The 15,019-nt window shown below is 45.0% G+C and overlaps 1 protein-coding gene across 5 annotated transcripts in view; it reads right to left on the minus strand.

Annotated features, from left to right (window-relative positions):
* The window catches only part of shank3a (SH3 and multiple ankyrin repeat domains 3a), a 219,970-nt gene that overhangs the window by 113,733 nt on the left and 91,218 nt on the right, over nucleotides 1–15,019 (minus strand). For all 5 annotated transcript variants that reach the window (XM_019361525.2, XM_025908705.1, XM_025908703.1 and 2 more), the window contains one exon: nucleotides 2,989–3,192. In XM_019361525.2, the coding sequence (XP_019217070.1) occupies nucleotides 2,989–3,192 (204 nt within the window). The remainder of the gene's footprint in view (nucleotides 1–2,988; nucleotides 3,193–15,019) is intronic.

Here is a 15,019-nt window from a genome sequence, read left to right on the forward strand (position 1 = left end):
CGGAGCAAGAAAGTGGTCAAACCAGTGGTCCGCAATTTGGTCGGGATCCTTGTAGCTTAACAAATATGAGACAAAATATAGCTTTTTAAAAGAAAAAAATGTATATGTTGGAAGAAAGTGTGCTAATTACATGGCTTGGCATGCATAGTGTACAACCAGCTATTTATAAAAGAAATGACGAATGCACGAAGGTGCTTGACCAGAAAATGTTCCAGCAGCAGATGAGGATGTGAGCACAACTATTTCAACTATTTCAGCACATGTTTCATAATATTATAACAAAGTTTATTTGTTTTGTTTTTTATCATAAAGAAGACAGATCCAAGGCATAAGTGGTCTAGTAATCAGACAATAAGTTAGAGAATTGGCAGTGGTGAGTTCAGGTAGCATGATGACTTGAGCTTTCACTACTGCAAACTAATTCATCAAGCTTTCTGACTCTACAATCCAACTTTGGTCAGTAGCTTTACCGGAATTTGTCAAAAGCCAGATCATTCATTAGGTCTGTTGCAAACTGCTTGTTTTGTAGACAGGTTTCACTGAACACTGACAGCCTGTAATAGCTTTAAAACTTTGCGACTTTCACTGCCCAGGACTCCATGTATTTCAGGTCTCTTTGTGCTCGTGTGTGTACGTGTGTGCATGTCTGCTTCTCCAGCGATGTGTGGCGTTCACCAACAGAGTAAATCCACAACAGAGCACAGGATTTTGAGCCGCTAATCCGAACCTGTCAATCTTCTCTACACCCAACATGCCTAAGGGAATAACTGCAGGTCAATACATAGTGCTCTGGCAAAGTAGCAGCAGACACTTGTGCACACACAAACTGATCAATCCTCCCCTATTGAGCTAAATTGTAAGTTTTAGGAAGTACAACCACAAATCCAGATAGAATTAGATACAGTACAGACTAGACAAACAAATGGACAAATGGCACTGACAACTTACCCACCTTGTCAGCTCTTGCATCATTTTGCCTCTTAAATTGTGTAACATCCTAAATGCTGTGTAGAATGAATGCTAAGGGGTTTGGTAAGGGAACCTAACTGGTAATGCCATTGCATAAAACTGTGTTGTTTTTTTGTGATAAGCTGTGACTTCTGCAGAAGTATATGAGCTAAAACTGAGAATTTGAATTTGAGAGAGGGTAAAAATAGGTGCTGCAGCAAGTAGAAACATTAAAATGTGTAGACATAGTCTAGTAGAACTCCAAAATCAAGGTAATTAACTTTAAATGAGTATTATTCATCCTTAAGCTGAGACATTACACAGTCTCAAGCTTGATTTGCAGTCAAGACTCTAGAAAACTAACATAGCTAATTTGATAACAAAGTTTTATAACAAAGTAACGTGACCAAAAATTCTTAATGTTTCAGGGAAGAATTTACTCTTTGGTAGATCTTTATTTCGCTCTCCAGCTCTTGACATGTCACAAAGTCAGTGAAAACAAAGGCAACCAGTCAGGAAAAAAAAGAAAGAAAACCTAGCCGTCATCTTTACACCCGTGTCTGTAAAACAGTCTCCAATTCTCTCAGATCAAAAAGCTTGATGGACAAGCACTGCAATTATCTTTGAGAGATGACAGCTGCTGCAGACAATAAACTGTCACTGACTACAGCATTATTGCCGTCGGGTTTGACTGGCACATCAGAAAAAGCATACATCACACTTAAAATGATGCAGACACATGCATCCAAATGTCGCATCAGCCTGCACGTGAAGCATAAACACACATATAGACATATGACTTTTGAACAACAGTGAGTTCTAATATGACTGACAAATGACATGGTGAGAAAAATGATAAGAGAAACTATTACACTGGCCTATAAATTGAATCACGCTGCCATGGGAACAAGGACCCCTCCTCGAAAAACCACGGGTGCAAGATGCTGTATTTATTATTAGGTTAAAGGGACTATGACTAAAAACACATTCATCAATATGCTTTAAAAAACAGATGTCTACAGTATGATAGGATAAAACCTACAAAATATAACGCATCAGTATTTATATAACATCAAAACAACAGTGCACTAAAACAAAGGTAAATTAAACAAAAACTATGTGCTGTATACGAATGAATCAGCACTGTGTGCAGGCATAGTGACACTGGTGTGCATTGTTGGCCCCTATTATGCGAAGCAAGCACCTCTCACTGTTGTGTGAGTAGCAAGATTCAGCTGCTGTGAAGTTACTGCAGACTGGAATGATTAGGTTACTCTAATCAAACATGAAGTGTCTTAATAAGCTCAGGTTTCAGTTATCCAAATGTTGTGCCCCAAAAAGGAATTAAGCAAACTGTTCATGCAGCGTTATGATGGCCTCTCTGGCAGTTAGTAGCTAGAACAGAGTTAGAGAGGCGACTAGACTGCAGAGCCAGCATTAAGCATGTTCAGTTTCCCAAACATATTTCTTATATCTCCAATAAAAAAAAGTTAAGGATAGCTCTATATATCTCATATTTCGACAGCCCTACTTCCATAACTACAGTAGTATGTATTCTCGTTTAAATCAGCTGAAGCAGCGACAACCAGCTTTTTCTGTAACAATACAAAATAAAGAAAACAACCATTATTGGGAATGCTGAACTGTTGTAAAATTTCCAAATTAAAACAGGATAGGGACAGAGTTGTTTCATTAAGTGGTGCAGGAGGCACTGATTGGCCGGCTTGTTTGCCAGTATCAACATCTGTTGTTCAGCTTTTCCTAATAATACTCATTTTGATCGTGTGTTTAGTATTCATGAACTGCTTTACGTAAATCATGCAAAGATAATTATTAGGACAAGATATAAAAATACAATAAAGTATAGGAGGAATATAAAAACATTTCTAATGTGAATTGATTTTTCACAGAGTCAAAAATCATTTTGAAGATGTATGCAGAGAAAACGATTATGTATGGTGCTGTTGCATATACAGCTTCTTTCTCTCTTCCTATCATACATCAGTGGAAGCCTCATAAATGCACATGATCCACACCTACCTCAAGGTAAGGTACAGGAGCAATGGATGGGAAGGGGTATTCCCTTAGCCGTCTCTCCTCATCCAGAAACTTGCCAGCCCTGCCGTTGTATGCTGGCTGGAATAGGCCATAGTTTAATACATCCTTCAGGCTCTGGTTGAGAGTACACAGGATTCGCTGCTTGGACAGCCAGATTGGAGCATCCACATTGAATTTTAAACACTTCTGCGGAGACAAGAGTAAAAAAAGGGAAGAAGGTTAACTTCATGGCATTTTTAAACATATCACATACTGCACTTAAGTGAAATTAGGAGACTGACATGTAACATATAAGAATAATATATAACATTAAATATACACACCTGTGTCATCACAGAGGCATACATTGGATGTTCAGTATCATGCCTGAAGAAAAAGCTAGTTATGTATAATAATAACCAATTCACATACAGTACTGTACAAGAATCTTGATCCACACTTTATTTATTTCTACTTTGCCCCCAAGAAGCCAGACTTTTCTATATATTTCCTATATATAAGTGCTGTTGAGAAACAGCATAAAAAGACACCTAATGATGAACCAGTGTTACATCTGCACATAACAAGCAGTTTAGCAAATAACCAAATTTAAATTGTATCTTTAGACACTGTGTTACTAGCAGCCTATCGCCCCCCCCCCCAATAGCACAGTTTGACATAAAATAGTATTTTTGCACCAACAAGGTGAAGTCCAAAACAGCTATTAGATGAAAACTTGACATATCGCTTCATGGTGCGCAGTTTTCCTAAAACATGTGAGGAAACTGGACAAGTAGAGGACAAAAGAAGAAGTAGCCTAAAAAACTTTCTGCAATAGATGAACAAAATAGTATCTCAAAGTCATGCCCTTTAAAAAATCCAGCAATGACCTGACACAAGAGCTGAGAGATGCATCTGCCTCATCAGAAAGAGTCTCAGTGGAAACGTGGCTGTCAGGAAGCCATTCTTAAGGGAGTGAACCAGGGAGAAAAGGTGTGCCAAGTTACATAAGAACTGGACTAAAATTCAGTGGCATCAGGCCTTTTGGACTTATAAAGAGAAATGTAAAATTTTGAGTTCACACAACTGTCAACAAGTACAGAGGAGGTTAGAAGGGAGGGACAATACTGAATGTCTACAGTTATCTGTCACACATGGTGGAAGCTCTGTTATGGTTTGAAAGCTGTATTTCAACTAGCGGTGTTGGAGATCTTGTCAAAATTGATGAGGAACACAGAAAAATACCATCGGATTTGACTCCACCATGCAATACCATCTGGAAAGCAATGATGACTTTGATCCCAAACACTCAGCCAATGTAGTAAACGCATACCTGAACAGAAAAACACAACAGAGGAAGATTAGGTGTGGACTGGCATCCCAAAAGCCTGGACCTAAACATTTCTGAAGGAGTGTGGGATCATCTTCAGTGGGAATGGAACAAAAGAAAGCCAACATCCAAAGAAGAGCTTTGAATGCAATTCAAGAAGCCTGAAGAACTATTCCTGAAGGCTACTCAAAAGAAACTACAGGAAAGCTTACCTGAGAGAGTTCAGGCTATGTGTGTACAGATGGCCATTGTATTGTATGAACTCAGTTTCTCCTTATGTACTGTGTCTCCATATATGTTTCTACCTTTCATTACATAACTGCACCTACCTCCCCATTTTCTTAACAAAATATAAAGGGTTGGCTCAAGATTTTGTGCAGTAATTTATGCATAGTAATAGCTTCAGAATTACTTTTGAGACTTTTCTTCGAAAGGTCATCTTAACAGTCAGTGGTAGTTACCAGTAAATAAAACTAGAGAATAATAGGCAAAAGCTCTCACAGAAAGCTTTTATTTTGCTGACATCAATTTTTCAGAAACTTCTGGTGTCACGCCTGAGGTAGAAGCCAGGTCTTTTAATATAATATGCAATTCACATAGGTATGGTGGCTTTTCACAGTTATATATTACTGTTCACCCTAAGAGCCTGTGGTAGTTAAAGTAAACAAAACTAAGCAGAATTTCTTACACATAAAGCTGACATCCATTTTTCAGCAACATAATGTTGTGTCAACATGTGAATGTGCATTATTTATTATTCTAGGAAAAATGAAGCAAGGCAGTATGTAACTGCTACAGCAACAGCAGCGGGAGTTCTGTCTTTAGTCATAAATGCAAGAGTTCAAAGGTTCTGATGCCTGTGGGAAAGATGTGGAAAAACAATCCACTCTGCTGATTTCTGTGCTCTGATAAGCAACCGCATATATATGCAATACATACTGTATACAGTGGAAATCTGCCTCTTAGGCATAAACCCAGTGATGCTTCTCCTTTCTAAAAAAAATCTCAAAAATTGTAAACGTCTGCCAACTGTTAATTAAAACTCAAATATTGGCTAGTTAACAGTATATGCTGTGCTATGCAACCAACTTCTCCAGTGTGCAAATGTGTATGGATATTGTGGCAGGTTCAAACACTTCCCGGTAGTTACCACACTGCAGAGCCTAAGCTATAAATGGCACAGAGAGCAGAGAAAGTACCAAACCAATAAGTGATAAATCAATAATTGCTGCCTGCAATATAAACTCCAAACCTCAGGTCTAACCCATTCAGCATCAGTGTTGGTCAAGTTACTTGAAAAAAGTAATCAGTAACTAATTACTGATTACTTCCCCCCAAAAGTAATCCCGTTACTTTACTGATTACTTATTTTCAAAAGTAATTAATTACTTAGTTACTTAGTTACTTTTTAAAAACACAATTTACAACCTGAATAGGTGATAAAGCGATAGATCTTTCAGCCCAATTCTACTTTTTCTGCATAATCCATCATACAAAATGTAATCAAATGGAAATGTCTCCTTTTAAAACTTGTTTTATTAGTTTTAATCTTTTAACTTTATGCATCAAGCAAAAATTAAATTATATGCAACATTCTCTGACTGGAAGAAATTTGTTTAACATTTAAACCTATTTTCTGCACATTCCAGCACATAAAATAAAATATTTTTTTGTGTTTACACTCACTCTTTCAAATAGATGCAAGTAAAACACAGCAGAAAATAAATAAAGTCAAAGGCTAGTTGCTCTATTTTCACCTGTAAAGCAGGACCGGGGTAGGCGGAGGTTTACCCTGGTGCAGGTGTGCCGCAGCGGTCAGTTGAAGACTCCGCGAGTTTCTCTGTGAATTTCCCATTACAGTCGTAGCGCACTCGGCGCTTGCTTGGAAGTTAAGGGGGTTTTTTTCGCTGTAAAAAGAAGTTTTCTTCCCACGCACAACGGACACTAATGTTTTTGTCACTTTTTATGGAATCAAACTCAAAATAAGGTCAGTACTTCCACGCTTTAAACGCTGCATGCTCATACTCTCTCCCGTACTTGATATATTATCCATTGTTGATCTGCAGACAGCTGTTGTCACGAACGTCGCACTCGCTTACGTCACTATCATGAGACATTCTCGCAAAAAACTCACGGTTTTAGTAACGCAGTAACGCAGCGTTCCTACGGGAAAGTAACGGTAATCTAATTACCGTTTTTGCAATGGTAATCCCTTACATTACTCGTTACTTGAAAAAAGTAATCGGATTACAGTAACGCGTTACAAGTAACGCGTTACTGCCCACCTCTGTTCAGCATCACTGTATTTCTGACAGTGAGACAAAAATGTTAACAATAAAATCTTCTAACAGCAACACATCACTAACAACAACCACACTCAAGTGTCAAAATGCAGATGCATATTAGTAAATCTCTTTAATATTCTGAGCTTGGCAAAGTAACAAATGGGTGAAAAATGAAAGTGCAAACATTATGTCACAATCGGGGGAAACACGCGAATTAAACACAGCAATTCGGCGTGACCGTGTGGCGTGCTGGCTAGACCCAAACGCGGCCAAGGCTAGCGGTGGGTTGGAACAGGCACGCAGTCACTTTAGTAACGATCGGTGCACAAAGCACGGCTTCGGAACCGACGTTACAGACGGAGAGCGAGCTGAGCCGGGATGAGCAGATGAGTCAAAAGAGAAAACACTCACAGTTGCTGAAGCAGACGGAGACTGACGTCGGCAAGGGTTCAGAGACATGAAGAGATCGATGTCTGAGTGGAGAACAGGTGGGTGATGTCTCTCTTTTAAGCCCGACCCCGTGATCAGCTGATCACTGCCTGACAGGACCCCCCCCGAAGACCGGCACCCGACGGTCCAGGATGGCTGCGACAGAGGTCAGCTTGGAGGGGTCCAAGATGAAGCGGGACGGCACCCAGGAGCGCTCCTCAGGACCGTAACCAGCCCAGTCCACCAAATACTGGACCCCCCGACCCCGGCGATGGGAGTCCAAGATCCGCCGGACAGTGTAGACAGGACCCCCATCGACGAACCTGGGCGGGGCCGGGCAGGGAGGCGCCAGCGGAGAAGTGACGCGCCGCTTAAGCTGCGAGACGTGGAAAACAGGGTGGACCTTCATGGCAGACGGAAGCTGGAGACGGTAAGTTACGGGGTTGAGCCGGGCAGTGATCTCATACGGGCCAATGAACCTGGGAGTGAGCTTCCTGGACTCGGTACGGAGCCTCAGGTGCCTCGTGGAGAGCCAGACGCGATCCCCCGGCTGAAAAGGATGACCCGGACGGTGGCGGCGACGATGCTGCTTAGTGTACCGAGCGTTGGATCGGGAAATGGCAGCCTGTGCCTTGATCCAGGCCTGACGACAGTGGCGGACCATCCGTTCAGCCGCAGGTACTTCAACCTCCACCTCCTGATGGTTGAAGATAGGAGGATGGAAACCATGACAGACTTCAAAGGGCGAGAGACCGGTGGCAGAAGAGACGTGAAGGTTATGAGACAGCTCAGCCCACAGCAGGTAATGAGGCCAAAGCGACGGTTGGGCGGAGACGAAGCACCTTAAAAAGTGCCCCAGTTGTTGATTGGTCCTTTCAACCTGCCCATTGGTCTGAGGGTGGTAGCCGGACGAGAGGCTGGGAGAGGCTCCAATCAGACGGCAAAAGGCTTTCCAAAACCTGGCAGTGAACTGGGGCCCCCTGTCGGAGACTATGTCCTTGGGGAATCCATGAAGCCGGACGACATGGTCCAAGAAGAGCTCAGCCGTCCGTTTAGCAGAAGGGAGGCCAGCTAGTGCGACCAGGTGCACCGTCTTTGAAAACCGGTCCACAAAGGTGAGGATGGTGTCGAGACCGTCCACGGACGGGGGGCCGGTGACAAAGTCAAGGCCGACATGGGACCAGGGACATCTGGGCACAGGGAGAGGGCGAAGGTCACCAGCTGAAGGCTGAGTCGAGGACTTAGCCTGAGCACAGGTGTCACAGGCGGAAACAAATTCACGGACATCCTGAGTCATGGAGGGCCACCAGAAGGCACGACGGAGGAGTTGAAGGGTCCTGTTGGGCCCCGGGTGACCAGAGAGTGGGGAGGAGTGAGCCCAAAGCAAGGCCTCCTGACGGCACCGCGAGGGCACATATAGCCTCCCTACAGGGGTGTCAGGCAGAGCTGGTTCGGTGACCAGGGCGTCCCGGATGGAGTCCTCCAGGGGCCACCGAAGGGGGGCAGCAAACCGATGGGCAGGTAGGATGGGTCCAGGGTCCGACGTAAGACCGTCCTGGGCAAACTGTCTGGAGAGGGCGTCCGCCTCAGCGTTCTTGGAACCAGGACGGTAGGCGAGGTGGAAATTGTAGGACTCAAAGAATAGGGCCCAACGAGCCTGCCTTGGGTTGAGCTGCTTGGCTGTTCGAATATGGATCAGGTTCTGATGATGAGTCCAAATCAGGAAAGGGTCCTTCGCTCCCAGAAACCAATGCCGCCACTCTTCTAAGGCCCACTTGATGGCCAGGAGTTTGCGGTTCCCGACACCGTACCGTTGCTGCGTGGGAGAAAATTTCCTGGAGAAATAGCAGCATGGGTGAAGTTTTCCATCTGGGCCATGCTGGGAAAGGACGGCGCCGGCGCCGACATCAGAGGCATCCACCTCCACCACAAAAGCTCTGGCAGGATCAGGGTGGAGTAGGATGGGGGCCGTAGTGAACCGGTGAATAAGGCCCTGGAATGCTTGTTGTGCGCTTGGGGAGAGGCAGAAGGGTTTAGGCAGGTTAGGTGGTTTAGTGAGAGATGTCAGCGGGGCGACAATGGTGCTGAAATTTCGGATAAAGCGCCGATAGAAATTGGCAAAGCCCAGGAAGCTCTGAAGCTGCTTAAGGCTGGAGGGCTGAGGCCAGTGGGTCATGGCTTGGACCTTCTGCGGGTCCATGGTCAGGCCGTCAGAGGAGATGGTGAAGCCGAGGAAGGTGGTGGACCGCTGATGGAAAGCACACTTCTCCAGTTTGCAGAACAGCTGGTACTCGAGCAGCCTGTTCAGCACGGCCCTCACACGGCGAATATGGTCCACTTCGGTGCGGGAGTAGATCAAGATGTCGTCTAGATAAGCAAACACCCACCGGCCTAGCATATCACGCAAGACATCGTTGATCAGATGTTGGAAGACAGCTGGGCTGTTGCAGAGGCCGAAGGACATCACGAGGTACTCCCAGTGCCTGTTAGGGGTGATGAAGGCCGTCTTCCATTCGTCCCCTTCCTGATGCGCACCAAGTTGTAGGTGCTGCGTAGGTCCAATTTGGTGAAGATGCAGGCCTGGGAGAGGGAGTCGAGTGCAGTGGACAGCAGGGGAAGAGGATGGTGGTTCTTGATAGTGACTTTATTCAGACCCTGATAATCAATACGGGGCGGAGCCCGCCATCTTTCTTCTTGACAAAGAAGAATCCAGCAGCAGCAGGAGAGGTGGAAGGGCGAATGAAGCCCTGTTGGAGAGCCTCAGCAACATACTCCTCCATGGCCTTAGTCTCTTCAGGAGACAGAGAGAACAGGCGACCGCGAGGGGGCACCGCTCCCGGGAGGAGCTCAATGGCCATGTCGTAGGAACGATGAGGAGGTAGAATGGAGGCTCGCCTCTTACTAAAGACTTCAGATAGGTCGTGGTAGGCCGGAGGGATCTTATCCAGATCAATGGGCTCCGGGGGAGAGGCCTCTTCCGACTTGGAGTTCACTTTGGTCCGAGAGAGAAGGCAGTGGTGTGGACATTGGGGACCCCAATCCAGGATCTGGCAGGACGACCAGGAGATGTGGGGGTCATGGTGACGGAACCAGGGGTATCCTAGGATGAGAGGGGAGGAAGTGGCCAAGACCACTAGAAACTGGATCTCCTCCTGATGATCCCCGATAGACATGTGAACCGGCTGGGTCTGGAACTGGACCGGGTAGGGTTGGAGGGGTCGCCCATCTACGGAGGTCACCGGGAAAAATCGATCAACAGGGGTTAACGGAATGCGAAGTCGAGAGGCTAGTTTCTGGTCGATGAAGTTCTCGGCTGCTCCGGTATCCAGGAGAGCTTCAGATGAGAACTGCTGATACTTCAGGTGAAATATTACTGGTAACAGAAAACGAGAGGGGTCAGAGGAGTGGGATGGGCCAGGTGGGACTCCCCCGCAGTCTACCTGGCGTTGTCGTTTCCCGGGCGTAGCGGGCACTGGGGACGACGGTGTTGAGCTGATCCACAATAGGCACAGAGACCCTCACGCCAGCTTCTCTCTCTCTCCTCTTTAGACAGTCTACCCAGCTGCATGGGCTCCCTGCTGGATGTGCTGCTTGGGCTAGCGGCTGCTCCTTCAGAGGGGGGAGGAGACTGCGAAGACGTGGCCCTCAGAGGCTGGAGGGGTTTAAAGGCCCGAGGGGTGTGGCGAGGCCGCGACATCACTCGTTGGTCGATCTTCAGGGTGAGGTCCACGGCCTCATCCAGAGTTTTGGGGGCCTCACGACCGGTCATCTCATCTCAGATGTAATCAGCCAGCCCCTCCAAAAAGATGGATCGTAGAGAAGCATCTCCCCAATTTAGCTTAGCGGCCAGGGTGCGGAATTGTGAAGCAAAGTGACAGACTGGTCGGTTGCCCTGGCGTAAATGAAGCAGCTGTGACTCCACTTCCACTTCACTGCTCGGGGGAACAAATGTCTTCTTTAATTCCTCCACGAACAGGGCGTAGTCATTGCAAGCTGCGGATTTATTGTTGTAGAGAGCTGCGGCCCATTCCTGGGGCTGGCCAGACAAGAGAGAGGTTAACATTGCAACTTTTGCGCGGGCGGTGGCGTATTTAGTGGGCTGACATTCAAACAGCATGTCTAGAGTGGCGAGCAAGCAATCAGGTCGGCCATCAACTCTGTTCCACTTATCTGACAGTCCGATCTGGGGTTCCGCGTTGGCTGACGTTGCAGCGAGGTAACGGAAGTGGAAAGTTGGAGGACAGTTCCGGTGAGAGATTCCACTTTCGTGCTTAACCGATCCACCACGCCGCGAAGGTATATCACTTCGGCTTTCAGCCGTTCGAATTCCGCTGGGTCTATGACGGGCTCAGACATCCTGTCACAATCGGGGGAAACACGCGAATTAAACACAGCAATTCGGCGTGACCGTGTGGCGTGCTGGCTAGACCCAAACGCGGCCAAGGCTAGCGGTGGGTTGGAACAGGCACGCAGTTACTTTAGTAACGATCGGTGCACAAAGCACGGCTTCGGAACTGACGTTAAGAGACGGAGAGCGAGCTGAGCCGGGATGAGCAGATGAGTCAAAAGAGAAAACAGTCACAGTTGCTGAAGCAGGCAGAGATTGACGTCGGCAAGGGTTCGGAGCTCCTGACATGATGTCTGAGCGGAGAACAGGTGGGTGGTGTCTCTCTTTTAAGCCCGACCCCGTGATCAGCTGATCACTGCCTGACACATTACAGTAGTTGCAGAAGCAAAGACACATGGTAATGCAAAATTCAGGAATCCTGGTTATAAAATATTAAACAACGTGCTTAATATTACTAAGTTATACTACGTTTTTCATGCATTGCTCCAAAGTTCAGCTAAATTAGCTGAATCAAAATCACACGGGCTTTGATGGGACCTTATCATTCTACAGTCTTGGCCTGCATGATGTGCTCTGTGCTGAGCTCAACCAGCAGAACTGCAGAGGACGTGCCTGAATCAGAAGTATTACTGCTACAGACCATTTAACAGTTTAAGAATTGGCTTGTCCCCAGTGTGTACCTTAAGAAGTAACTGAGAAAATATTTAAACAGGGCAAATTGCTATTGATAGTGCTGTTGATTATTGCATTTAAATGGTAACCCTCAGTTATGTCAAGAGAATCAGATGAGAAAAATATTGCTTCTGTCTACCCTGATATGATCTGTCCTACTGATAAAAAAAGATAGACAGTATCCCCCTTTTTACCAGGTGACCATATCAATGGTTTTTGAAGCCAGCAAGTTATGATATCATCTAACCAATTATTCTTAGGTTGATAATTGTTAATAGGTTATTTGGATTCCTTATTAAGACCTGCTAAATAAAGGTCTGGCTATGTGAGGCCAATAAATAAAGCTATTACTAAAATTTATATCCCTCTAGCTAACCAACAAGTTGTACTTTTTACTGTACAATGTAAACAGCCTGACACTTCTCTTCAGTTGCAAGGTCTCTGGTTGCAGTAAAAATTCTGTAAAGATGGTTATATAATAGTAACATCTTCATTGTTAATCTTGGTGAAGTATATTAGCCTTTTTAGACCATATCAAAGGCTGTGATTATAGACACTTCTATACAATAGCTCTGTAGGTTACATACACTTCCCATTTCACAAAACGCTGTAATCAGTCCATCAATCCACAGCTAACCTGGGATTTCCAAGGAAAGAGGTCCCCTTTCAAATTCTCTACTATTTGGCTTTACTATGCGTTTTCTTTCAAAACAGTCGGGATTTTACCATCAATGTCTCTTTAGTTAATCTCTTTGATATCGCTTTAGGGGGAATATTTGTTGACAACTATTGATTTCATCATTAAACGTAAAGTTTAAAACAATGGTTATAGTTATTTCTGTCATGATCCTTTGGTTTTATATCCAGCGTTTTCAGTTTTAGACTCACTCTTCTGTTTGAAGTTTCCTGTTTGACTTTGTTGTGGTTTTCAGTTGAATATGATCTTTTCTTAGGTTGTGTTTTCATTCTGATTTTGTATTCATAAATTTCTTTATTAGTTATTCTCCAGTTCTCCATGCCTAGTCAGTGTTTCTATTATATTTCCCATGTTTAGTCAGTTGTTGTCTTTGTGTTTACTTTGGTCTGTCAAGATCCATCTCAGTGGTTAGGCTTCCTGTTTTATTTTGATAGTCTCTCATCTCATGTGCATTATATTCAGTTTTGCTTCCCCTCACGCTCGTTAATTCATTTTGTTCACCTGCACCTTGTTTTCACCAGCTGTGTGCCCGATTACCTCATGTGTATTTAAACCCTTGGTTCTCCTTAGTTTTTTGATGCATTGTACTGTTTGTCTGCATAAGCATTTTCCTTGTGTGTTACCTGCTTTGGATTATTTTTGAACCCCACTTTCTTCAGTCATCTGGATTTACTGCCTCACCTAAATAAAGGTGTGTTTTTTGTTTATTAAATACTGTCCTGTTTTCTGCTTTTTTGGGTCCAGATTTTCCATAATCATGACAAAACAATGCAACCACACTGGACCCAGCAGGCATTGCAATAGCGCTGGATGAGGAGTTACGGGAGGAGTTCCAGAGATTTGTTAAAATTTCTAAACGAATTATGACTCTACTGATTGGAGTCGACGGCCCGTTACCACCAACCCTGGCCTCAAACCCAAGCTGCCTGCCTCTCCTCAGTCTCTGCTGCTGGCAATGGGGCAAACCTCGAGAACTTCTTTGTCTTCTCCTTTGTCTGAACCACTGGCCGTACGGCCAGCCTCCTGAGCCATTCCACCGACATTGCCAGCATCGGACCCTGGACCGAGCTTTTGCGGCCGACTCAGTCTCCTGAACTGGTGTGTGACCCTATGGCCAGGCCATGTTGGACTCAGAGACATTGTATGCTGGTTCTGTTTCAGGCTGTAATTTATTTTTCATCAAGAGATTGGATTACTGAGGGGTTAAGATTAATTCCTGTTGGAATTAACAGCAGTTGCTCTAGAGGGGCAACAATAAGACAACCCCCAAAACACAGGTGGAGGCCACTGACTAAGGCCTCTTTTCTCACTGTCTTTTCACTAGTCTTGCACTGTCACTACTGGTAGAATGTGGTCATACCTGGACCTTAAAGAGGTTCCAAAGGTAGTCGAACTCCTCCAGGATGGTACATCATAGGTCATCTCATCAATATGTGCCATTGCCAGGAGGTCTGCAATGTCTCTTAACACAGTATCAAGAGCATAGAGAAAGCAGTTCCTCTAGGAAAGCTGACTGGGCTGTAGAAGGTCCTTAATCCATCAGCAGCACTCGTATTTGCTCCTTTTTGCAAGGAGGAAGAGGATAAGCACTGACAGAGCTCTACAAAATGACTTCCAGCAGGCCACTGGTGTAAATGTTTTTGACCAAACAATTCGAAACAGACTTAATGAGTGTGTCCTGAGGGCACTCTGCTCACTGCCTGGGACTGAGCTCCAGTGGCATTTGCGATAGAATACCAGAATTAGTACGTCCACCATTGGCACTCTGTGTTTTTCAAAGATGCGAACAGGTACACCCTGAGAACATGTGACAGATCTTTACAGGTTAGACAACAGCACCCTGACTGCCATTAGAAATCGGGATGAAATCTACTGTCATATCTGACAGTGCTAGTATAACAATAATGTGGTGAGAGTATGCAAGCACTTCCTGGAGGATGAAGGAACTGATACCATTGACAGGCCGCCACACTGACCTGACCTAAATCCAATAGAACACCTTTGGGACATGTTTTGGTCTATCCAACACCGACAGGTTGACCCTCAGACTGTCCAGGAGGTCAGTGATCCCCTACTCCACACCTCGGAGGAGATCCCCCAGGACACAATCTGTTGTTTCTTTGGAGCATACCCCAATGTTATCTGGCAGAATGGACCTACCCTCCACATCACTTTTTTACTTTGATCGTTGGGGTGTCATTGAATTCAGCCCCTGTAGGTTGATAATTTTCATTTCCCTTCATTCATAACACATTACCCAGACCATATCAGTA

Source organism: Oreochromis niloticus, linkage group LG7, assembly GCF_001858045.2.
Source record: "Oreochromis niloticus isolate F11D_XX linkage group LG7, O_niloticus_UMD_NMBU, whole genome shotgun sequence".
In the NCBI taxonomy this organism is placed as follows: Eukaryota; Metazoa; Chordata; class Actinopteri; order Cichliformes; family Cichlidae; genus Oreochromis; species Oreochromis niloticus.